Source organism: Benincasa hispida, chromosome 4 (assembly GCF_027475165.1).
Source record: "Benincasa hispida cultivar pf3 chromosome 4, pf3_genome.v1.1, whole genome shotgun sequence".
NCBI lineage: Eukaryota > Viridiplantae > Streptophyta > Magnoliopsida > Cucurbitales > Cucurbitaceae > Benincasa > Benincasa hispida.
Genome location: NC_143481.1, coordinates 32,968,013 through 32,994,150, shown reverse-complemented (window position 1 = coordinate 32,994,150; position 26,138 = coordinate 32,968,013). Strand labels below are relative to the sequence as shown.

General features: G+C 35.1%; 2 protein-coding genes across 3 annotated transcripts; both read right to left on the bottom strand.

The window, feature by feature from the left end:
* Window positions 1–2,813: 2,813 nt before the first annotated feature.
* LOC120076760 (DNA binding protein) lies at window positions 2,814–7,963 on the bottom strand. 2 transcript variants are annotated; one of them, XM_039030662.2, is made up of 5 exons: window positions 7,775–7,963; window positions 6,640–6,810; window positions 4,287–5,151; window positions 3,440–3,609; window positions 2,814–3,253 (listed from the first exon to the last, which is right to left on the bottom strand). In XM_039030662.2, the coding sequence occupies exons 2-5, from the start codon at window positions 6,771–6,773 to the stop codon at window positions 3,145–3,147; spliced, it is 1,278 nt and encodes a 425-aa protein (XP_038886590.1). In that variant the 5' UTR covers window positions 6,774–6,810; window positions 7,775–7,963; the 3' UTR covers window positions 2,814–3,144. The 2 variants fall into 2 exon arrangements, with proteins under 2 accessions (XP_038886590.1, XP_090168819.1); XM_090312693.1 differs by having other exon boundaries at window positions 7,845–7,945.
* Window positions 7,964–12,334: 4,371 nt separating this feature from the next.
* On the bottom strand, window positions 12,335–13,598 carry LOC120075187 (DNA-directed RNA polymerases I, II, and III subunit RPABC5). The gene is made up of 4 exons (XM_039028384.2): window positions 13,330–13,598; window positions 13,113–13,171; window positions 12,824–12,918; window positions 12,335–12,711 (listed from the first exon to the last, which is right to left on the bottom strand). The coding sequence occupies exons 1-4, from the start codon at window positions 13,363–13,365 to the stop codon at window positions 12,686–12,688; spliced, it is 216 nt and encodes a 71-aa protein (XP_038884312.1). The 5' UTR covers window positions 13,366–13,598; the 3' UTR covers window positions 12,335–12,685.
* Window positions 13,599–26,138: the final 12,540 nt, after the last annotated feature.

Sequence of the window (26,138 nt, the reverse complement as noted above, 5' to 3'; positions counted from 1 at the left end):
TAGAAGAGTTAATTACAAGGCTTGATAAAATAATATATAATTTTCTCTTTTTATTTTATTTTTATTAGTGGAAGTCAATAATGAGAGGAATCTATGTAGTTGACTCTATATTATATACTTTGAAAATTTGTCTTTCTTTTTTTGGTGATTAATTATAAGTTTTACTCACTAATTAAATAGGAATGATAAATGGTTACTTTCGAAATCAGTTTTGGTCATTGCCTAATGTGAAAAAGATTGAAAATTGATCATGTGGTGAACACAAAATATTGTCTTTATTTCATCTCTATTACTAAAAATTTTCATAATAAAAGAAAAAGAATAAACGAGTGATGACATTTCGTAATTTCGTCGAGCTTCAAGGTTTGTCGTAAACCCCACGAGGGGTGCCGACAGAAAGGGACCAATGAGACGCGACGCTTTTACAATTATTACTCTTCTTTTGCACGTGTGTTGCATTTGACCTTTTTTATATACTAGTTACTATCTTTGTAGTTTAAAAGATAAATGTTTAACTAGTTGAAGACTTAAGTATAATATATCCATAATTAATAGGTCAGATGTTAAAATCTTCCGTTTTAAATTTGTCGAACTAAAAAATGATAATAAATAAATAGAAAGTCTTTTTTTTTTTTTTGAAAATTACTCTTGTTCCTACCAACCAAAAATAACATTGGTTAAAAATCACTTTTAGTCTCTAAACTTTCATAGAACTAACAATTTAGTCCTTAAACTTTAGTTTGTAACGATTTAGTCCCCGTACTTTCAATTTTGTAACAATTTAGTCCTTATAATTTCAAAATTGTAATGATTTAATCACTATCATAGAAATTAGTGTGAAGATTTAACGAAATTTCTTATATAAATAAACGATAAACTAATTAGAAACTTAATATTTTTATTAAATACAAAATCCACATCATAAAATAATAAAAATTGACATTAAATGGTGATGAATTTTTTTACATTGCGAACTAAATTGTTACAAATTTATAAGTATAAGAACTAAATTATTACCTACAAAAGTTCAAAGACTAATTTGTTACACAATTAGAAGTTTAGGGACTAAATCGTTACAAGCCAAAGTTCAATAACTAAATTGTTACTTTCATGGAAGTTTAGGGATAAAAATATTTTTTAATCGGTAACATTATTTGTCGTATACTCAGAGATTTGATATTTGGAGTAAGAAAAAATAACATAGATTGATGAATCTTTTCTGTCAAGACCCGAGAGTTCGTCTGTAACATTTCTCTTTTTATTTTTATTTTTATTTTTTTTTCAGTTATTTAGTAAAAGTCGAAAACTAAATAAAGAAAACTTAGGTACAAGTTGTTTTCACATTTTGTACACAAAAAATGTCCTTATCAAACAGGTGTAAACCATTCGGAATCAAATACAAAAGTGAGAAATGGAATTGACTTGTAACAGAAATTAAAAAGAAATGATAGGTTAAATTACATAATTTAGAGAAGGTTTGAAATATCTTTTCGAATATTTAATTTAAAAATAAGTCATTTGAAAAGAATTACAAGTATTTGACAACCACTCAAAATAAATTTTGAAAACCATTAGTGTCTTTATTTTAAACTGTTCTTATCAAAATTGTTTAAATAAAAATGAAATTTTGAGAAACATTTGTTTCTTAAGTTAATCCAAACAGACTTTAGTTTCTAAATTTAACTTTTTAGCTTTTGTGTCTTTAATCAGCCTAAACTTTTTGTAAGAATCTTTGATAAATTCAAAGTTTTTAGAATTAATAGATTGAATGGATATACAAATTTTATGTGTAATGAGACGTTAAGATCTTATTTGGTAACTATTTTGTTACCATGGTTTGCATTTTTCTCAAGTATAAGAGTTAAATTCCTGACCAAATTTCAAAAACAAAAACACATGTTTAAAAATTACTTTATTTAAATTTTCCATATTTGATTTGATTCTTAAAAACATTGGTATAAAGTAGATAACAAAACAAAAGGATTAGAAAAGGTATTTATAGAATTAATTTTCAAAAACTAAAATCCAAAAACCAAATGGATCTAAACTTTTAATTTTGAGGCACTAAATTGATTATTATAGTCTATGACTATTATAATCTATAGGTTATAATAATATGTATTTTGTGCGCAAACTATTTTAGTCTAAATTATAATGATCTGAGTAGAAAATAGTAAACATGGTAACAAAGAGGAAAAAAATGATAAATAAAAAATAGTAAACATTATAACAAAGAAAAATTTAAAATAATACCATTATAATTAATTAACAATACTAATTAGTATAATTAGAGCTCACCACATGGAGTAGTAACTATTAGTGAACTACACCCATTTGAAATTGAGGACACAAACACCCCTCATATGGTTATGAGACAGATTTGAACTTTCAATTATGTGTCGGGTAGATTTGCCTAAACTAAATTTAGAACTTTAAAACCTCAAAGCCCAAATATGGACTTTGACAGTAGATGGACTAAATTAGTAATTGAATCAAAATAAGAGTGCATTATTTGGAATGTAATTTTTTTTATTTAAAAAAAAAAAAAAAAAAAAAAAAAGGGTAGAAAAGTAGTATTAGAAAATTGGGGAATCCAGAAAATCATGTGACTACATGATCCATATGATATAAGATGTCGGGTCAGAGCAAAAAGGGGGAAAGAAGATGCCTATTAAAACTCCAATCTGTATATGCCTTTCTCTCTTGTTTCCCTGTCCTCCTCCTAACACACAAACACCTTACCATCAAAGGCTCCTTCTCACGTTACTCCAACTTTTTCTTCTTCCTCTTTTTTATCATATGGTAATGAAAAATGAATAGGAAACCATTCATATCTGGAATAAAATCATAAGGGTGGGACATATCTCACGGTTACAGTAAAAAGATTAAAAAGAAAAATACCCCTTCTACAAGCTACTGAGAGGGGTGGGAAATGCCTACTCCTAAACTTTCTTTCTTACTGCAGCGTACAGAAATGCCAACCCACATCCAGAATCCAGTTTTGTCCTTGTAATTATCGACGATGGGACCGACTCGAGTGAACGGGGTAACCGATTGCAACTTGGTACAAAGACAGACAGGTTCTGTGGCAGAAAATTTAACTACTACTACTCTCTATTCGTTTATACTCGACAATCATATTATTTACTCAGACCAAAACTTCACGAAGGCAGCGATAAATGCCTTGAAGATTTCCAAAACCGGGTTGTTTTCGGCTTTTGATGAGTTTTTGGACATCCCTTCCCATGATTCACTGAAAACAAAAAGATGGAAGATGAATATGTTGGTTAAACTGTTTGATAAGTATTAGATAATCATGGGATTTCATCTTAAAATCAATGGGCAATAAGAGAAAAAATGTATCTTCTCATCAATAACCATGTAAAATGATTGACTAATTTGGAGGGAGGGGGCGGGGCGGGCGGTTGGATATTCTTACAGATTAATTCTGTTTAAAGTTGGAATGCTTTCTTTCTGGGAGCCACCAGTTTGTCCAGCATCTACTTTATTTTCCATCTCTGTCTCCTCTTTGATTTTTGAGGCCTGATCAAACCCATTGCTGAATGTCTTGTTGAGATTCTCAATAGTACTTGGAGAAGCATTTGGAGCCTGTAAAAGAGCATCAATAATGGTCCAAATGCAAACTAGCCTTTCAAAAGTTGAGTTACAAACACAAAAAGAGTGGCAAATCCTCAAAATAAACAACTCCAAAGTTCAACGTATCATTTTCTTCTTTTCCTTTTTCTTTCTCATTCCCCCACCAAAAGAAAAAGAAGAAAGACAGGGTTTTCTCTGGTTAGATGGGAACATTTTGTTTGACAATTTATTTACGTGAGATGCTTGGATGCATTCTGGGTTGAACCCATCTTAATCACACAGCAAAATAAAATAAAATAAAATAAAACTCGAAGAAAGAAGAAAGAAGAGTTCTCCATGTGACGAACTTTGATTAGACAACTGGTTGGCCTAATCCAGGGTGCACTTTTCAAACGAGAAAAGTAGGTATTTCAAAAACATGGAAACAAGATCACCATGCAAATGAACGTCCAAATGTCATCAATAAAGTTTTAGATAAAAGGAATTCTTCTATTATTTTTCTTAAATCTAAAGTTTCAACTGGCCCAGAAACTACTCAAGTAATAGTCCCCACACTATTTTGTCATAATCTAAAAGTCAACATTAAGAAGTTATACCTATGCCCCAGAAATTTAAAAGATGGTAGATTAAAAAGAAAAAAGAAAATTAAAGTCATTATATGCTTGGCCAGAAAAAAGTAGAACACTCACCTTCATTTCACTAGATTTCTGGCCTTGTTCAAAGGTCACAGATATTGGAGTATCACTGCAAACTTCCAACTCAGGACCCCCAACTTCATAAATGATACCTTCTTTCACAGTAGATCCATTAGATGTTTCAACAATTTGTGCTGCCTCCACCATATCAGATTCTGATAATGGACCTGCAAAGTTTTCCTCTGCTTTCTCAACTACACAGCCAGAAGCTTTAATGTTAAACAAGCCAACATCTGATTCTAACTCAATGGTTTGACTAACTTGCTTTTCTGAGGCACTGGTTGAAATCAATATCTCAGATCTTACATCTGAACCATTAACACCCCAAGAACCTGAATCCAATGGGAATGTCTCTACCACAACATCTGTTGCCAAAGGAGTTACATGATTAATTGGCATTCCTGATTCCTCTTTTACCACTTCCTCTACTTTCTTGTGTTCATTTACTAGCAACTCTGACTCGATAAATTCCCCAGGTTCCTTGTCGTTTATGTCCACCAGGCTACCATTAATTATTGGCCCATTCTGTGATCCCTGAATATTTGTTGTAGTGCATTGCTCATCTGAAACAAAGATTGGTTCTTCATTTATATCTTGGTCGTAGTTGATTGGAAAATGGACTTCCTTAGCCGATAACGTTAAAGGAGATTGAGGTTCAATAGCAATTGAGTGGAGTGGATTCTCTTCAAGTGAATGATCAATTCTGTGTTCTTCCTCTTCTAATAACTTTCCTGGACCAAGGACTCTATTTTCTTGGATTATATCACGTACAATCTCTCGCACCGTATAGAAAGATCCACCAACTTCCTTGTGAGTAAGGTTGAGTGAGGGGAAACTCCCATTATTTGATTCCTGGTACCTGCAAGCAAAGATGTTATGATGTGATTTCATACTTCTACAAATTAAAAAAATTACATTGGTGTCTAGATTTAGTCATTAATAGTTAAATAAGTTTCCTATTGTAATGGGAGTTCTCGTGGTCTAGTAATTTCTTTGATTTTAGGATTTCTAACAGGAAATTGTTTTCATATCCTAGTATTTATTTAAATCATGACATTAAAGAGGAATTTGGGAAGTATCATATTCTCCAAAGTTCAACCATAGAGGTCTAAACTCTCTTGAATAACTTTATAATTTCTGTTTCAATATCTTTTTTTTCCAAAACATACCACGTGAATTGGTACTATAGCTGGTTTCAACGAAGAAGACCAGTTCTGGACCTAAGAAAAGAACTAGAGCCTTTTCACCTCGTCCAAGAGAGCTCTAACATTTTCAAAGGCATCAATACAGAGATTTGTAGAAAACACATCAAAGGAGTTGGTGAATTTTGCTATTGAAAGACCCAACGACAAGTCACATAATACCAGAATCATCTTCAAATATCTCCCCCTCTAGGAAAAGGTTGGTCATGTAAGGGAGAGGGAAGGCCATAATCCTATTTTATGTTATTAATTAAATTATGCTTTTAGATACTAGGTATTCTGAAAGGTTTTTAACCTCTTTAATTCATCTTTATTAGTATGTGGTGTGGATATCAGTCAACAAACTCACTTATTGCAAGGTTTGTTCGGTTTAAGAGATTTTTCATGAAACAAGTGGAAGAAATGAACAACTCGCTTCTTTTCTTCTTCTTCTTCTTCTTCTACTTCTTCTTCTTCTTATTTCTTTTCTTTTTTTTTTTTTCAAGAGTTGAGTTCCTTGAACTCTCAACATTGGAAGGTTATACTCCTTAGCATTAATTTTATTTTGCTTATACACAACATTGTTTCACAAGGATCTCAATTTTCAATGGTTCTACCTGAGAACAAAAAAAGAAAAAAAAAATGCTCATCCATTATTTATTGTTCAAAAATACAAATGTTCGTCCAATATACATGCTATTAACAAAATGTTATCCATCCTGATTAGTGGAAGCTAACACATCCATAATTATTTCCCTGTTGACAGCTCAACTAACTGGATTATGTTTTTATCCCACTTCATGCTAAGGGGAAATAACCATGACTACTAAGCTGCAGGAGAATTTATCAACCTAACAGTTTCTAGAATTTTCCTATCCAAAAGGTTACACAAAATCTCAACTAGAAAACAGAAACGTAAATAAATCCAAGAACAAGTGCCAAACAACAACGATCCATGATCCATTTTTAAACGTGAACAGCCAGATAAATTATGGAGTGAGAACGTCATCTAGGAGGACAAGGTTTTCTCAAGAAAGATATCATGCACTTGGTAATTCAACATAATGGCAGGTGTCTCGCAGAAACAATGAATAATTTCAACAACCTAACTGATCCATGCATCGTATAGACAATATGAATTGAATTTAAATCCATTGAGTGGTTACTTTTTTATGAAGACTTCAACCATTGCCTTCCTTTCCTCCTTTGAACGCCGAATTCTGGTCTTCCTCCCTTCAGCCTCATTGTTCTGGGCTAGGGCAAGAGGATGCCCCGTCCACCCACCCTTTATAGCATGCATGAAATCCACAAAGTTCAGCTTTTCCAAGAGTACAAGCCTACAAGATAACAGAGCAGTAATAAGATGACTCAGCCCATATAACGTTTGTGTTCCAGAATGAACTGGATAAGCTAAGAGCCATTGGAATTTCAAAAATGGATTGACGAGATCATTCAACAGATTTCAACGAAAAATTTCTGTTGCCTATAATAAAAAGAATTAAAAAAAGAAAAGAAAAAGATCTTTTAATAGATTATACAGAAACAGATTGACTACCCTTTTAGACCAGCTTAGAAATTATTATAAACAACCTGCAACATGTGGAGTGACTGCTTAATGTCGCTCCACACTAAATTTTAACAAGTCTGATATCATATAAGTATACTGGAAGCTAACTTTCCTTATCACAAGTCACACCTCTGATATAGCACATACAACTATCCACTTTTTGAGCTACAAATTAGTTGAAGTTGAAAGATCATATATGAAAATGAATAAATTGCTGCTTGCAGCGAATTTCTAACCATAAATTTGCAACTCATATTAAAACAAAATAATCTTAGGTTTAACTCATACCAACCAAGTACTCCATTGGTTAAAACACTGTTGAACCGTATCTACAAATACACATTGTCCCTTCCGGCATAGTCATTTGGATTACATATTAACGAGACGCACAATTAAAAATTAAAATCTCACATAAAAACTAAATTAGGATCAAAGCCCGGATACAATCAAACACCACATCCTTAACCACGATGAACAACCCAAATACACGTTAACAGTTCATGTCCCAACAAATTTCCAAGAACCAGAGGAAGCCCATGTAAGTGCATCCCAGATAACAAAACAACTAAAGAAGAAAAACCCAGTGGCCAAAATCTAACACTGCAGGAAACTATGGCACCCATGAGAGCAAATGATACACTTAAACACAAAAAAGAGAAAAAAAAAATGATGGCCATTGAAGGGGAAGGAGCCAAAAATATAAGAATGGCATGCAAAAGCTGAGAGAAGTTTACCTAGAAGCAGAGAGAGCGCGAAATGAAAGGGTGGAAGGAGAATTGAAGATAAAGAAGCCTAAAACCCTACCGATGGATTAGAGAGAGCGAAGCAGTGATACATTCTGTAAAATTCCAACAGAAATGGGCAGTGGGGGATGGGAATGGCGGAGTGTGGGAGAATGAATATGTAATTATGTTCGAAATATCTCTCTCTCTCTCATTGTTATTGCTATTCCATGGATTGGGCCGTCAAAGCTTTAATGGGCCTCTTGTGTGGCCCAATACAATGGAGATTTTTCAAATCTTTACCCTAATAGAATTTCATCAGTGATAAATTTCCACCAATTATAAGAGTTTATCTCGCTCGTAGACTTCGAGAGTTGATTTTAAATTTTATTATATCTATAATTTTTTGCATTATATTATATATATTAATAATTCGAGCTTGATTGCTATATTTGTAACTGCATCTTTCAAATAATTAGAGAAAATTAGTCCCAACGGGGAAGAGCTTTGATATGGTTTTTAAGAGGTTGGGTTACTACAATAAGGTCTACAATACATACTATGTTTCGCTTGTGTTTAATCAAAACTTTGTTGTCATAAGAGAAAACTTTAAGATTGCAACAAAAACGTTCCGTCGTCTAGTGCAACGAAAATGTTCTTTCTTTCTTCTCTCTCCCACCTTCTTCCTCGTAGTTTAGCACCGTTCACTTGTCATCCCTTCCGTTTGATCGCTATTTAGTCGCCAGAGTTGACGTCCAACAAGTATATCGATTTCCCAATGCATAGTTTAACACTGTGGGATGTGAAGGTATAAAATATCCACGAGAAAAGGGTTTTTATATATTGATATTGATTACTCGACGCATGATCTAGCATAAAACAATTTATCTATGACGTTTCGAGTTTAAATTCGAATTTTTAGGAGATTAAAGTCGCTATCCAACAATGGTTGAAGCATATAGGGACATTTCATCAAGTGTTTGGGCTTCAAAACCCCTTTTAAAATTGTTTTCGTTGCTATAATTTGGGTTTACTAATAGATACCACTTGAAATTTTATATTAAAAAATAATGGTTAAAATTTCATTTTGGTTCTATATTTTAGATTGTGAAAATATATTTACATAGTATCTTTTCCGGCATGAAACTATTATTATTATCTAACAAATTTTAATTGAAACTAACTTTGATAGACTAAGTTTAAAATTTATTACAACTATATGACTGGATTTAGATGAATTAAAAGTAAGGGGTCTAAAATTGGACAATGAAAGTATATGGACTAAAATGAAACAAAAGTTTAAGTACATCAACCAAATTGGTATTTTAACCATAAATATTTAAACTAGTAGACATTTTATATTTTGTTTATTACGTTTGATATTTACATTAAGGGCAAATATCAATTTATACCCTTACATTTTTGGTGTTATATCAATTAAACCTAAAACTAATAATTGTATCAATTCAAACCTTGAACATTAGAAATTGTATCAATTTAAACCCTAAACTTTAGCGATTGTATCAATTTAAACTCCAAACTAATAACTGTATCGATTTAAACCTTGAACTCTTATAAGTGTATCAATTTAAGCGTAACTTTCATAATTGTATCAACTTAAACCCTCCATTTATTTGGATACACTTAGGAAAGTTCAAAGTTTAAACTCACATACCTATGAAAATTCAAAGTTTAAATTGATATAATTATTAGTTTGGGGTTTAAATTGATACAAATCTCAACCTAAAGTTTACTATTTAAATTGATACGATTGTTAATTTATGCTTAACTTAATACAATTCCTAAAGTTTAGGGGTGGTCTTTTTATGTTCCATGATTTTTCTTATGACATAATGATAATGTCAATTCATTCATTATTTATGTTGATGTCACTATCCTTTTATCATTTCCAATATGAAAACATGCAAAGAAAATACCATTTGATTCGTGTGTATGTGTGTGTGCATGTGTGTGTGCATATTTGTTAATCGCAAAACATACAAGGCAAACACCATTTGATTCACGTGTCTATTTGTGTATATATATATATATTGGCAAATCCTGAATCATTATTTTGTTACTACAGTGTTGTAAGTAGTACCAAGTAACATCCTAAAACACTAATAAAGAATGAATAAAATTTAAATGTATGTTTGAAATTCATTTTTGAATCGTTTAAATCACTCTAAATCATATTTTTAATCACTCAAAACCAATTCAATGTTTAATTTTATACTTTTAAACATAATTTTCATAATATACAATTTTGTTCTAAAATGTATATTTTGGTCATCAACCTTCAAAGCATTCGAGCAAATGAGGACATTGGAACAACTAACAAATCATTAAAAGAGGTGTTTGAGGTGAAAAGTGGAGTTGAGAACTCCATAGAATAATAAAGTTTGGGAATGAACTCTTAGGGTCCATGGTGTAAAAAAATTAATAAGGAATAAAATTAATGTTTTAGGCAAATATCAATTTACACCTCAGAGTTGTATCAATTAAAACCCTAAACTAATAATTGTATCAATTTAAACCTAAACTTCATAAATATATTAATTTAAACCCTAAACTTTCCTAAATGTATCAAAATGGAGGATTTAAATTGATACACTTATGAAACTTTAAAGTTTAAATGGATACACTTATGAAAATTAAGAGTTTAAATTGATACAATAATTAATTTAATACTTGAATTGATATACTTATGAAAGTTCAAATTTTAAATTAATATAAGTATTAGTTTAGAGTTTAAATTGATACAGCTTTCAAAGCCTAAATTGATATTTGCTCTAATGTTTTTTTTAGTAATAAGACCCTTTGAAACTCCTTAGACTAAACAATAATTGAAATTCACAACTCCTACTCTCCATTCTCCAAACCATTGGTTCAAACAACCCCTTAGTTTCATTTTGATAGAGGACATTGGAACTATCATTTTAGGTTACTGTAGATGACACAGTTTATCACAAAGAACATGCAATATATGGAAAACTTGGCGGAAGAATGACCCTTATTTAAGAGTTCCCTCAAAATTTGACCTTTTCCTACTTTTCTTCTTATTTTTTTTCTTTTTTCATTTCTGACAATTTCTTCCATTTACACAGCCCTCTAGGCAATTTCCCTTTTCGGTTTTCGTTTGTCACCACCTTTTTTTTTTTTTTTTTCTCTTTATTATTTGATCTACAGTTCTTTCCCAAAGGAAAAACTTGCAGTATATTTGACGAAGAATAAGACGAAGGAGAGAGGAACAAGAGCAGAGAGCGAGGAGCAAAGACGAGAAAATGAGAAGAAGATTTGAACAAATGAAAAAGAAAAATAAGCAACAACAAGGACTAGGGAATAAAAGCAAAAGTGAGGAGCTAGAAACAACCCTTCACACATGTTTTGAGGTCAAATGGATACTTTCACATGTAGATAATGTCGAAAGGCCAAATTTTGAGTGTCTTTTAAAATGATGCCAAATTTCGAGTTGACCCCTAAATAGAGGCCATTCGTACAAATCCTCTAAGATGGGAACAATGGACCCCTCACTACTGATGACATCCATGGTATTAGTCTATATATCATTTCTAAGTCAAACATCCTATCAAACAACAAAACCTAGAATACAGCTGTAAGAGGACCATCACTCCTTCATGCTATTGTCACATCCATTAGTCGAAATTGCAAAACCAAGACTGACTCGACATAAACATCTGGTAGGTGCAAATAATGCAGATAAAAAAGCATTCCACAAAACCAATTAAGTAAACTGAAATCCTTCCTAGCATAGCTACGTTCTATGAAAATGGACCACAGTTCTGGTATACAACTCCTAACAACTAATAAACACATAGAAGACTAAATACTTGGGTTTGTATGAATCAATAAGTAAACAAGCTTAACTCTAAGTCCTACACTGAATATTCCTATAGTTTTTCTTTTCTCTTTAATGGATGCAAACACATCAAACGTCATTACCAACTGAACAGATATCGACAAGTAACTACATCCTATGGAAAATGGTACACGACTCTGATATAGAACTCCTAAAAACTAATAAGCACATAGAAGATTAAATACTAGAGTTCGTATGAATCAATGAGTACACAAACTGGGACACCAAGATATAGCTTAATTCAAGTCCTGTACTGAATATTCCTATAGTTTTACTTTTCTCTTAACTGAATGCAGACACCATAAAAACGTTACTACTAACTAAACGGAAATTTATAACCACATAATATGGAAGATGGTACACGACTCTAATATATAACTCCTAACTACTAATAAACACATGGAAGACTAAATACTTGGGTTTGAATGAATCAATAAACAAACAAACTGGGACACCAAGATATAGCTTAACTAAAGTCCTGCACCGAATATTTCTATAGTTTTTCTTTTCTCTTAACTGGATGCAGGCACCATAAAAACGTCAATACTAACTGAATGAAAATTAATAACAACATCCTATGGAAAATGGTACACGGCTCTAATATACAACTCCTAAATACTAATAAACACATAGAAGACTAAATACTTAGGTTCGTATGAATCAATAAGCAAACAAATTGGGACACCAGGATATAGCTTAACTAAAGTCCTGCACTGAATATTCCTACCGTTTTTCTTCTCTAAACTGGATGAAAAAGCACCATAAAAACATCAATACTAACTGAACAGAAATCAATAAGTAATTACATCCTATGAAAATGGTACATGGCTCTGATATATAACCCCTAAACACTAATAAACACGGGGATGATTAAATACCTGGGTTCGTATGAACTAATAAGTAAACAAACTAGAACGCTATGACATAGCTTAACTCGAGTCCTCCACTGCACTGAATATTCCTGTAGTTTTTTTTTTTCGCAAACACCATACAATCGTAAATACTGATTGCTGCACATGAAAAAGCAGAAAACTTGTCCCCGGCTAACTGGTATCAGATTTATCCAGAGCTGAAACATAAAGCAATTAAAGCGTATTAGGGCAGCAAAATTGTCTATCAACAATCAGACTACTCGTGCTTGGATGTAGAGAAAGAGTGTGTGTGAGAGAGAGAGGGAATACTATTGTAATTAAGAAGCTTCTCAATAAGATCAACATGAGTCATGAGCATTCGCCTACAGCAGTAGCGAACCAACCCCAGAGCATCAAGTGCATCGCTAATAAAGGGAAGAACACATTAGCATCTCCATAACAAGGTAAAAGGGTATAATTTTGTCTACTAACAATCGTTCTTCAAAAATCAACACGGAATTTAAAAGGCAGTTTAAAAAACCAAAACATATAACGATATGAAGAAAAAAGAAGAAGAAGAAGAAGAAGAAGAAGAAGAACGAGAGTGTTACTTCATTACCCTTCTGAATAGTCTGCCTGTAGAAGATCAAGGTAATGATCCCATTTGTTTCCAATCACCTGAAAAAATATAAACCAAGAAACTTTAAGAGTCGAAACTAATTGAAAACTATGTCGTTCTCCTATGCAAGCAATCCAAAAACAGTGGCACAGACGAGATAGAGAACAGGAAATCGCGATTTTAAACTCAAAATTCAACAGAGTTCTCCATGGCTAACCTTTCCGCAGGTGAAGCAACGCACAGGAATGATCATCTTCGCTTACTGCCTTGCCCTCCGACGGTGCCTCCGATCACGTTCTAGGGTTTTGAGAGGTTTCTACTCAACCCTCCGACGATACCGACGATACCTCCAATTTCACCTTCTGGGATTCCGAAAGGTTTACGTGTACGTTTTTTAAGATCCTTTCTTTAGGCTTTGACCTATCAGCACATTGAGCAATGGACCGTTCCCCTTCACGGCCCAAAGTTTTAAATAATAGTGGGACTAAAGTTTTGAAAAAAGGGATTTCTACATGTATAGTCTTAATTCTATGCCCATATTACACTTTTGTCTCTAACATTTAATTTATTTCAAAAATAGGTCAATAGAATACAAATTTTTATTAAGGTTTATGGTACCATTTAGGCCTCATCCATATTTTTTATAAAAAAAAAAAATTAAAAAGATATATATTTGATTCTCTCTCCCATGCACAATCATAGGATTCTGTGCCCACTGATGTTGCTTTTTAAAAAATAAAAATATGTTGGAATCTTCTTCCTCTTCCCTCTCTTTTTCTCCTTCCTGGGAGTGGTTACAAACGGACGGCCCGAGACGGGTTCGCATAAGGCGAAACTTTCGGGTCGGGCTCGAGTAGACAATGTCATGGTTGCAGATGAACGACGTGGTGCGGGGCAAAGCTTCCGGCACTAGGCGCGAGCAATTTCGCTGCAAACTCGGAAAGATACAGTTGAGGGCGACGTGGGCTCAAGCAAACAAACAACGTGAGACGACATGACAAAGCTTCCGACAACAGGCACAATCAAATTCGCATGTGAACTCGAGCAGATCCAGTTGACAGATCTAGGCAAGAAGATTCGGTCGGTTGGGAAAGGGGGTGGACGAGATGGGGAGAAGAAAATATAAAGATGAGGATAGTTATTGGACACGCAAAACAATAACAAGTGTGTGTGTGTGTGTGTGTGTATACAGTGATATATATAATCATTTATTTTATATAAACAATGATGATTTTTGTATTTAGATTTCTTGTTTTGTGATGTATACCCTTATATATTTGTTATATGTTGAATATCAAGTCCATTTATGATTTATATACTATGGTAGATATTTTTGTTGATTTTCAACTACTTTGAATTTATGATATATGAGATATACACACTTGTATATATGTTTTGAAATGTATATTCGAAGGTATATTTAAAAATAACCAAGAATATTTGAGTAGACATCAAATATGTTTACCAACTTATTTCATATATTTACCAATTACCAATATATTTCATATATTTTTTAGCATGTTTCCAAATAAATAATAGAATATATTATATGCACAAATGAACAAATAATGGAATATTTCACATAATATAACAAATCAAAATGAAAAATGAAATGGTGATTTATGTCAATAATTGAATCAAACTCTAATTTATATACCATAGTATATACCATATATTTGTTAGAATATTTTTAAATACCTAACAAAATGTTCTAAGGTATATTTTAAATAACCAAAAATCCAGAAGAAAAAAAATACGTGAAACCAATGGAAATAGAAAATTAAATTTTATTAAATATATTTTCTCATTCCAATTAAATTAAATAAATGAGAAAATATCAACAAATAAATGCATTTTATCTCTCCATTTGAAAATGTTAAAAAATCATATTAAATGCATTTCCTCTCTCCATAATAAAAGTAGTTTCTCTCTCCATCATTACGAAAATTTCGTAAATAGGTAAATATATATAAAAATCGAAGATAAAAATAATAAAAATGGTAAATTTATCCAAAAATAATACTAAAAGTCTCTCTTGAAAAAAATCAAATTTAAAAACATTTTTGAAATATATGGCATAAAGAGGATGTTGTATGTAAAAATCCCTTTTGAAAGAGAGCAATAGCCTTATTGTAGACCCATATTACATTATCGTCTTCTACCTTCAATTTATTTCATAAATAACCCAATAGACTACAAATTTTTAGTATTATTGGTGTCTGTTTACCATTAAAGCTTCGTCTATGATTTTCATAAAATAAAAAATTAGAAAAAATACCTAAGGTTTTTTGTATCTCTCCCTATACATAACCTAGGGTTCTATGCACATTGATGTTTATTTTTTGAAAAGAAAAAATAAACATCAGAATCTTCTATTCTTTCTCCTTCTTTCTTCTAATTAAATCATTTCTTCCTCCTCCCTCTTTTTTTCTTCTTCTCGACTTCGGTATCTTTTAATATTTGAGGATATTTTTGGAATTTTGGAAATTCAATTTTTTATCATTGAGATTTATTTGGGAGAATTTGTTTAATTTTAAATTTTTGTTTAAAGAGGAAAAGGAAAGAATTTGAAATGGTTATATATATAGAGAGAGAGTGTGTGTGTGTGAGAGTAAGTTGGATTTTTTTAGAATAAAATAAAATATATTTTTTCCTTGGGAGTTATTGTTGTTGTTATTATTATATCTAAAACCCAAAATCCTCTCTCTCTCTTTCATGTGCAAGCAACCCCCCCTCGGTTTTCACTTTCACGCAAAACCCCCCGCCCTCACCAACCACTAGTTTCCAGCCGTTTAGCCCTTCAGCTGCTCATTGTCCTCTGCCACTACTGCCGATCGTCAACCCCGCGCCATTAGTTTCATCCACAGCCTCTTTCGTCACGTGAAGGGACGCCCCCGGTTCCATCGTCGTCAGTTTCTTCGCCACATCCCTCAAGCGCTCGTGCTCGACGATCGTTCGATGCCTTCTTCACCGGTCAAATTAGCGCCGCAAATAAGTCCATTAAGACGTCTTTAGTTAGTTCCACCGCCAAGTCCGTTCACGTCAGTCGTCGTTGTTCGTCTTAGACCCGCCAGGTCCGACATCCAGCCGTTGTTTCTGCCTGTTTCGCTAGTTGCCGTCGTCGAGAACTCCACGGCCAGTGGGGATCTAGTGGGTAAAGAGATTCATGATTTTTTTTTTGTTTTCTTTGGTTAATTTTTTGTTGCCCACTTGATTTTGATTCGGATTTTAATTTACCCATTATGGTTGGATGCTAGATTTGGAGGTTTAAAGGTTTTGAGATACTATCCAATGGGGTTGAAGATTGTTTTGGTGTGTCATAAGTCATTTTCTAGCAGATTCGAAGTTGTTTCGAAGGATTTTAGTGAGTATGAAGGTTTTGAAACCTTTTTGGTTGATTGTTATTGCTTGAATTTGGTTACATGATCTTTAATTGTGGCTTATGCATAGGTTGAAGTCCATTGGTGAAGTTATAAAGTGGATTTAGATTTAGCCTTTTTAAGTAAGTCGTGTTGGTAAGTTTGAAATGATTGGATGGTTGGATTTGGGCTTAAAAGTTAAAAGTGATTGTTTATTCATATTCTATGATCTAATTTAAGGTTTGTGGGAAGCTAGATAGGAGATTGTTCGCTTGGACTAATTTTTGGGCTTAATTTGAGGTAAGTAATCTTACTACTGGAACTGCCCTCATGTCAGACAATGTAATTATGATTTACTAAGGATTTGTTGATGGTTTGATGTTTATGTATGCCTTTCTGACATGAGGATTTAAAAGACTAGATGCGCATAGAGATATTTGAATGCTAACATGATTTGAGTATATTATTATTCTTGGAGATTCTGTTGAATCTGAGGATGATGAAATGTATATGTATGTTATAGAACTATGATGATGAAACTTATATGTATATTATAGAACTATGATGATGAGATGTATATGTGTGTTATAGTACCATATTATGATACTTGTGATGTTGAGATCGTGACAATGTCCTCACTATTAGTCAGATGTCTACTAGAGGTTGTGTGTCCTTCGGGATTCGTTAGAGGTGGTACTTTTCTTTGGGATTCACCAGAGGTTGTATGTCCTTCGGGATTCACTAAAAGTGGTGGTTTCCTTCGGGATTCACTAGAGGTGGTACTTTCTTACGAGATTCACTAGAGATTGTGTTTCCTTTGGGATTCACTAGAGGTGGTGTTTCCTTCGGGGTTCACCAGAGGTTGTGGGTCCTACGGGACTTACTAAAGGTAGTGGGTATACTTAACTACAGTATGATGAAGTTCAATTAATCATGTATATACGTGTCCCATGAGGACTAGGGGAGTGCTTATGTCCCACTAGAGGTAGGCATCTAGAAGACATAGATGTCTAGCCTGATCCCAGTAGTGGGTTACTTACTAAGTATTTTATACTCATCATTTCTCATGTTTATGTTTCAGATAGGGGTAGGGACGCGCCGACAGTTGGAATTGGTGTCCTAATTCTCCCAGAGTCTCGTAGTTTGTAATATATACACATTTTTATGAATAAAATAAAAGTTATTTTGTCTGGCATTTACTCAAATCCAATAAATGAAGCTCCATGGTTATTGTATGTAAACTTAAGCATGTATATGAGATATACAAGTGGATCATGCCTTAAGTGATAACCTAAATAGGTATGTAGTATAAGGATTAAGGTTATACCTAATCCTGGTGACACTACGAATACGGCTCGCTTTATAGAGGTTTGCAAGTATTATGAACTACTACAGATGGTAGATCTTAACCATTCATGTGGAGACATGCGAGCGGGGGTTTCATATACAAAGAGTTTATAAGACTGAACCACGAGATGATTCGTCTTTGTATATAATGCCGTTAATACTAGAGACTTATATCTCACCTAAACGACCATTTTAGGAAAACATTTTTCTTTTTATCTCATGGTTACCATAAAACCACCAATAACCTCTCACTTAATTGGTTATTAGAGAAAAATAGATAATTATACAATAATTAATATTATTATAAATATATATGATAACCAACTTACCATATTATATTTATAACATATAGTTCTAATATTTCATCTTATGAAACATATAAACCATAGTTCTTTTTCTATTTTATGATAGTAATGTAAATCACATTTACATTATTCCTCCACTTGATGTATCTCATACATCACACTAATCATATCATATATAATCAAATTTTCTCTTGTAAATTTGAACATTTCAAATCAACTTCAAGAACTGATTCTCAACTTGAATCCATTGAGCTACCAAGGGAACCTTATGGATTTGTAGCTTGAAGCTCCAATGGTACGTGAATAACTAACTCTTTTTAGTCACGGGATCCACCATCCCTTGTCTGTCGGGCACACCACTAAAGATCGACAATTGCACCCTCCTTACTACAGATATATTTTGTGTCCATATCAACCAATCAATAATACAATAACCCTTCACAGATCGCTCGTAAGTACAGTTGGGCCAATTAACCGTTTTGCCCCTGTAGTTACATCTAATTCCTTAAGTGCCATTGATCCCTCTAATGAACATAAGTTATAGTCCTACTATGACTGGGTCCTTTCTTCCAAAGAAAAGTTGTGGCCACTATGTTCAAGACCTAGAATCAGTCCTTAAGGGAGCAATCTATCTACTTACCCATGCTTCGGGGAAGGAGTGGATTCCATCTTGTGTAACTAAGTTCCTAGCTCCCAAATCAGACAAATCCCCAAAAAGGTAGGCATGTTGAGTTGGCAATCTGACTACTCTAACCTATACTAATAAAAGAATCACCCTCAAAGGCAAGAGTTCCCAAAACACTCAGGATTGAGGTCATGTCACCTAGGGTCGTTTAGGTGAGATGTAAGTCTCAAGTATCAACAACGTTACATAAAGAGACAAATCATCTCATGATCCGGTCTTATACAAACTCTTTGTATAGGACACCCCTGCTCGCATGTCTCCGCACGAATGGTCAGGATCTACCATCTGTAGTAGTTCACAACACTTGTAAACCTCTACAAAGCAGGTCGTATCCGTAGTGCACCAGGATCAGGTATCCCTCCTTAATCCTTATACTACATACCTTTTTAGGTTATCACTTAAGGCATGATCTACTTGTATATCTCATATACATGCTTAAGTTTACATACAATAACCATGTAGTTTTGTTTATTAGATATGAGCAAATGCAAAATAAATAACTCTTATTTTATATATAACAATGTGTATAATTTACAAACTACGAGATTTTGAGAGAATTAGGATACCAATCCCAACACATTCGATGGATCATTGAGGGATCCCACTGAAGCAGAGATGTGGCTATCTTCGATCGAGACGATATTCCGTTGTATGAGGTGCCCGAAAGAGCACAAGCTCCAATGTGCAGTTTTTATGCTGACTGGCAATGCAGAGATTTGGTGGCGTTCAGTAGAAAAAATGATTGATACCAATGGGGGACTTTCGATCTGGGAGAAGTTTAAGGAGCGTTTTTACGAGAAATATTTCTCAGCCAACACTTGATACAACAAGCAGGCAGAGTTATTAAATTTAAAACAAGGGGTTATGTGGGTAAAGGAATATAAGCAGGAATTTGACAAGCTATCCCACTTTGCCCCTAAGTTGGTAGCCACCGAGGCAGCAAGGACAAAGTGGTTCGTCCAGGGTCTGGAGAGGAGATTGCGAGGTATGGTGCATGCCTTGGACCTCAAGACGTATGTTACGGCATTACGGGCCGCCGTAAGGATTGATGCTGACTTCTAGGAGGGAGAAGAGTACAGGAAGTCGCTCAGAATTGGGACCTCTACAAGTCAGAAAAGAAAGGCTAAGCCAAGGGCTTCTGAGCCTTAGCAAAGGAACCATAATGTAGTTAATGCTCCATGTCAGTGGGGACAGCAGGGCTTTCAAACTGTAACTGTCAAGGAGGATAAGTTGGTCTGTATAACCTATGGTAGACATCATTGGGGGCGTTGTCTGGCCGGTACTGGAGTTTGTTTTTGGTGTGGTCAGAAGGGGCATATGTCAGAGAAATGCCTAAGGAGGAATGTGTCTGAGATTATGGGCCAACTCGTAAGCTCGTTTCAAGGAGGCTCGAGCCGTCAACAACAACAAGGTAGAGTGATTTCTACTACTCGATATGAGGCCTAGAAGTCAGGCACAGTTGTGATAAGTACAATTCCCATCTTGGGGCACCATGCTTTAGTTTTGTTTGACTCCAGTTCTTTGCACTCTTTCATATCCTCAACATTTGTAAAGCATGCCATGTTAGGATCAGAACCCTCACAATATGCTCTGTCAATTTCCACTCCATCAGGAGAAATCATGCTAGCTACTAAAAAATAAAAAAGGCTTGTCAGGTAGAGATAACAAATCGTGCATTAGATGTGACCTTGATAATTCTAGACATGCGTGATTTTAATGTGATATTGGGCATGGATTGGCTAGCTCTAATCATGCCAGCAAAGATTGCTCTCGTAAGGAGGTCATCTTTAACCCTTCTACAGAAGCCAATTTTAAGTTTAAGGGGGTTGAGACTGTGGTTCTACCCAAAGTGATTTCAGCACTGAGGGCCAATAGACTATTTGACTAAGGTGCCTAGGTATCATGGCCAGTGTGGTTGACATTAGAGAGGCTGAAGTCACCTTGACTTTAGAACCAATAGTAAGAGACTTTCCAGATATTTTTCTTGAGGATCTTCCCGAACTGCCTCCACAGCAGGAGATAGATTTTTCTATTGAGTTAGAGCCAGGCACAATGTCTATTTTGAAAGCTTCGTACAAAATGGCACCAGCAGAATTGAGGGATCTTAAAATCTAGTTGCAAGATTTGTTAGATAAAGGTTTCATATGCCCCAATGCGTCACCATGGGGTGCACCAGTACTGTATGTGAAAAAGAAGGATGGATCATTGTGTCTGTACATCGACTATAGAGAGTTAAATAAAGTGACTATAAAGAATAAGTATCCACTTCCCACGATTGATGACTTGTTCGACCAGTTGCAGGAGCTACTGTGTTCTCTAAGATTGATCTCCAGTCAGGATACCATCAGTTAAGAATAAAGGATAATGATATACCCAAGACAACTTTTCGTTCAAGGTATGAGCATTATAAGTTTCGTTCGGGCTGACGAATGCTTCAACAGTGTTTATGGACTTGATGAATAGGGTGTTTAAGGAATTCCTTGACACCTTTATGATAGTTTTCATTGATGATATCTTGGTTTATTCCGAGACCGAGGCAGAACATGAGAAGCATTTGCAAAAAGTTTTGAAGACGTTGAGGGTCAATAAGTTGTATGTTAAGTTTTCTAAATGTGAATTTTTGTTGATGCAAGTGTCCTTTCTAGGGCATGTGGTGTCGAAGAAAGGAGTCTCTGTGGATCCTGCGGAGATTGAGATAGTTACAAGTTGGACTCGCCCAACCACAATCGATGAGGTGCGTAGTTTTCTGGGGTTAGTAGGCTACTACAGGCGATTTGTGAGGATTTTTCTCGTATAACCACCCCTTTGAATCAGTTGACCTGGAAGGGAGCCTCTTTTGTTTGGGGTGAGGCTTGTGAGAAGAGTTTTCAAGATCTCAAGCAGAAGTTGGTTTAAGCTTCAGTTCTTACAGTGTCAGATGGATCGGGCGGTTTCATTATCTACAATGATGCTTTCAAGAAAGGATTGGGATGCGTGTTGATGCAACAAGGTAAAGTGGTTGCTCATGCTTCTCGTTAGCTGAAGAATCATGAACAAAATTATACCACCCATGATTTGGAATTGGAAGCAGTGATTTTCACTCTAAATATCGAGAGGCATTATTTATATGGAGAGAAGATACAGATTTTCATCGACCACAAAAGTTTAAAGTACTTTTTCGCTCAGAATGAGTTGAACATGAGGCAACGAAAGTGGTTAGAGCTGGTGAATGATTATGACTGCAAAATTTTGTATCACCCAGAGAAGGTGAATGTAGTGGCAGATGCCCTAAGCAAAAAGGTAGCCCATTCAGCAGCCCTCATTACCAGACAGACTCATTTGTTCAAGGAACTAGAGTGGGCCGAGATTGCAGTAGCAGTGGGGAAAGTCACGACACAGTTAGCGTAGCTGTCAGTACAACCGAATCTAAGGCAGAGAATTATCGATACGAAGCGTGTGACCCTTATCTGGAGGAGAGAGTTCGTAAGATAGAGTCAGGCTAGGATGGTGAATTCTCTATATCAGCGAAAAGTAATCTTCTCTATCAGGGACGTTTGTGCGTGCCAGCAAATAGTGATTTTAAGAATGAGCTGTTGTTAGAGGCTCACAATTCCCTGTTTTCGATTCATCATGGCAGCACTAAGATGTACCGAACCTGAGACATTACTATTGGTGGAATGACATGAAAAGAGAGAAAGTTGAGTTCGTCAGTAAGTGCCTGGTGTGCCAATAGGTGAAAGCCCCGAGACAGAAGCCAATAGGCTTGTTACAGCCATTGAGTGTGCCAAAATGGAAATGGGAGAAAGTGTCTATGGACTTCATTGCTGGATTGCCCCGAACAGCAAAAGGTTTCACCATGATTTGGGTTGTAGTAGACAGACTCATTGAGTTAGCACACTTCATACCAGAGAAACCTACTTTCTCAGTAAACAAATGGGCACAAATATATATGAAATAGGTAGTGAGATTGCACAGAGTGCCTATGTCCATTGTGTTAGATAGAGACCCTCGTTTCACATCCAACTTCTGGAAGAGTCTGCAAACAACATTAAGAACTCGGTTGGATTTCAGTACAGCTTTTCACCCACTGATTGATGAGCAGATAAAATGAATCATATATTAGAAGATATGTTGCGCGCCTATACAATACAATTTTCAGGGAGTTAGGATTCTCACCTGCATCTAATGAAATTTGCTTACAGTAACAACTACCAGTCTACTATTGGGATGTCACCGTTTGAGGCCCTTTATGGGAAGAGCTGCAGGTCTCCTGTGTGTTGGGATGAAGTAAGAGAGAGGAAGTTACAAGGAACTGAGCTAGTGCAAATCACGAATGAGGCAATACAGAAGATCAGGGCTCGTATGCAAACAGCTCAGAGCAGACAGAAAAACTACGTCGATGTGAGACGTAAAGACTTAGAATTTGAGACGGGTGATTAGGTATTCCTAAAAATGGCACCTATGAAGGGTGTTTTGAGGTTTGGAAGGAAAGAAAAACTAAGTTCGAGATTTATTGGGCCTTTCGAGGTCCTGTAGTGGATTGGCCTTGTAGCTTACCATTTGACATTGGCTCCATAGGGTTGGAAAAATTCCCTCCCGGGTCGGGTCCTCGCAGGAACCCGCCCCGATTGGGGCGGGGAATCCCCCGTTTGACTGGGGATGTGGTCAAACCGAAAAAAAATTTCGGGGACGAGGCGGGGACGGTATTCCCGCCCCGTCCTCGATCTCGACCCCAACTTGATGTATTTATATTTATATAATATATAAAATAATTTATTTATATATATGTTTATAATATATAGTGTTGGATTGGAGCCCAATATTAAATATCTAATTTCTAACTCTAAGCCCAAACTTTAAAAACTAAAAAAAAAAAACCCTAAATTGAATATGGTAGAGGATTCCTCACGAGGAACTAGTAGGGAAATCCCTGCCTTTAAATAGTAGGGACAGGGCGAGGATGGGGTGAATTTCCCCCACGGGGCCAGGGACGGGGGATGCCTGTTGGGATTGGGGTCCTAATTCTCTCAGAGGCTCATTGTTTTGTAAAGATACACATTGTTTAATGAATAAAATAAATGTTATTTAATTCTGACATTTACTCATGTCCAATAAACAAAGCTCATTGGTTATCTTATGTGAACTTAAGCATGTATATATGATATACAAGTGGATCATGCCTTAAGTGATAACCTAAATAAGTCTGTAGTAAAAGGATTAAAGTGAGATACTTGATTCTGGTGATACTACGGATACGACTAGCTTTGTAGAGGTTTGCAAGTGTTGTAAACTACTACATATGGTAGATCCTGACCATTCATCGGGAGATGTGTAAGTAGGGGTGTCCTATACAAAAAGTTTGTATAAGACCTAGTCTACGAGATGATTAGACTCTGTATATAACGCCATTGATACTAGAGACTTATATCTTACCTAAACAACCATAGGTGACACGACCTCAATCCTGAAAGTTTTGGGAACTTCTGCTTTGAGGGCGGTCCTTTGATTAGTGTGGGTGAGAGTGGCCAGATTGCCAACTCAACATGCCTACCTTTTTGGGGACTTGCCTGATATGTAAGTTGGGAACTCAATCCACAAGATGAAATTCACTCCTTCCTCGAAGTAGGAATAAGTAGAGAGATTTCTCCCTTACGGGCTGATTCTAGGGCTTGAACATAGTGGTCACAACTTCTTTTTAGAAAAGAAGACTCAGTCACAATAGGACTGTGACTTATATTAATTAGTGGGATTGGTGGTACCCTTGGTACAATTGAGGATCAGTTAGAGCTTGGTGTCCATAAGGTCCCCTTGGTAGCTCAATGGATTCAGTTGAGGATCAGTTCTTGATGTTGATTGGAAATGTTCAAATTGACAATAGGTAATTCGATTATATATGATATGATCGGTATGATGTATGAGATACATTTAGTGGATGATTAATGGAAATGAGATTTACATTAAGTGCCATGGAATAGTGTTTCATGAGATGAAATATTTAAACTATAGGTTATAAGTATAGTATGATAAGTTGGTTATCATTTATATTTATAATAATATTAATTATTGGATAATTAAATCTCTTTCTTTAATAACCAATTGAATGTGAGGTTATCGGTGGTTCATGGTAACCGCGAGATAAAAGAAAAATTGTTTTCCTAATTTTAGTAAGTTTTTGTCAAAATTATTTTGAGATTTTCTCTTGGAAAAAAAGAATCTCATAAAGCTTGTCAAATAAATACAGATTTACCAAACGACAGCTTGACAAAAGGTAAACGATCATATAGTGTTTGTAGGTGACAAACACGCTGCTAAATGATCGCTTAGCTTTTGCTAAACGATTGGGCATCGACCTATACAAACGACCTCAATAGGATCAAGAGTTTAGTGAAAAGTGGACTTCTAAAGAGTTTAGAAGAGATCTCATTGCCAGTATGTGAATCATGCCTCGAAGGCAAGATGACCAAACGACCTTTTACTAGAAAAGGTTGCAGAGCCAAGGAAGCCTTGGAGCTTGTACATTCAGACCTCTGTAGTCCGATGAATGTCAGAGCTCGAGGTGGGTATGAATATTTCATCTCTTTCATAGATGATTATTCAAGGTTCGGATATCTCTACCTAATGCAACGTAAGTCCGAAGCTCTTGACAAGTTCAAGGAGTATAAAGCTGAAGTTGAAAACTTGTTAGCTAAGAAGATAAAAACACTACGATCTGATCGTGGTGGAGAGTATATGGACCTTCAATTCCAGAACTATATGATAGAACATGGGATTGCATCCCAACTCTCGGCCCCTGGTACACCTCAACAGAATGGTGTATCTGAAAGGAGAAATAGAACCTTGTTGGATGGTTAGGTCTATGATGAGTTATGCTCATCTTCTAGACTCATTTTGGGGTTTTGCAGTGGAGACTACATGTTATATCCTAAACAACGTTCCCTCGAAAAGTGTTTCTGAAACACCTTTTGAGTTATGGAGAGGCCGTAAAGGTAGTTTACACCACTTCAGGATTTGGGGTTGTCTGGCACATATGTTAGCGACTAACCCAAAGAAGTTGGAACCATGTTTAAAGGTTTGCCTATTTGTAGGCTACACCAAGGAAACGAGAGGTGGATACTTCTATGATCCAAGTGAGAATAAAGTGTTTGTTTCTACTCTTTGGGAATGATGTGGGGTATCTGACTAACATTAAAAAAATGGCTAGCTGCCTAGTTTCAAATGAAAGATTTGGGTGATGCACAGTACGTTCTAGGGATCTAGATCATTTAGAATCGTAAGAACAAACGGTTAGCCCTGTCTCAGGCATCGTACATTGATCAAATGTTGATCAGGTACAGGATGCAGGATTCCAAAA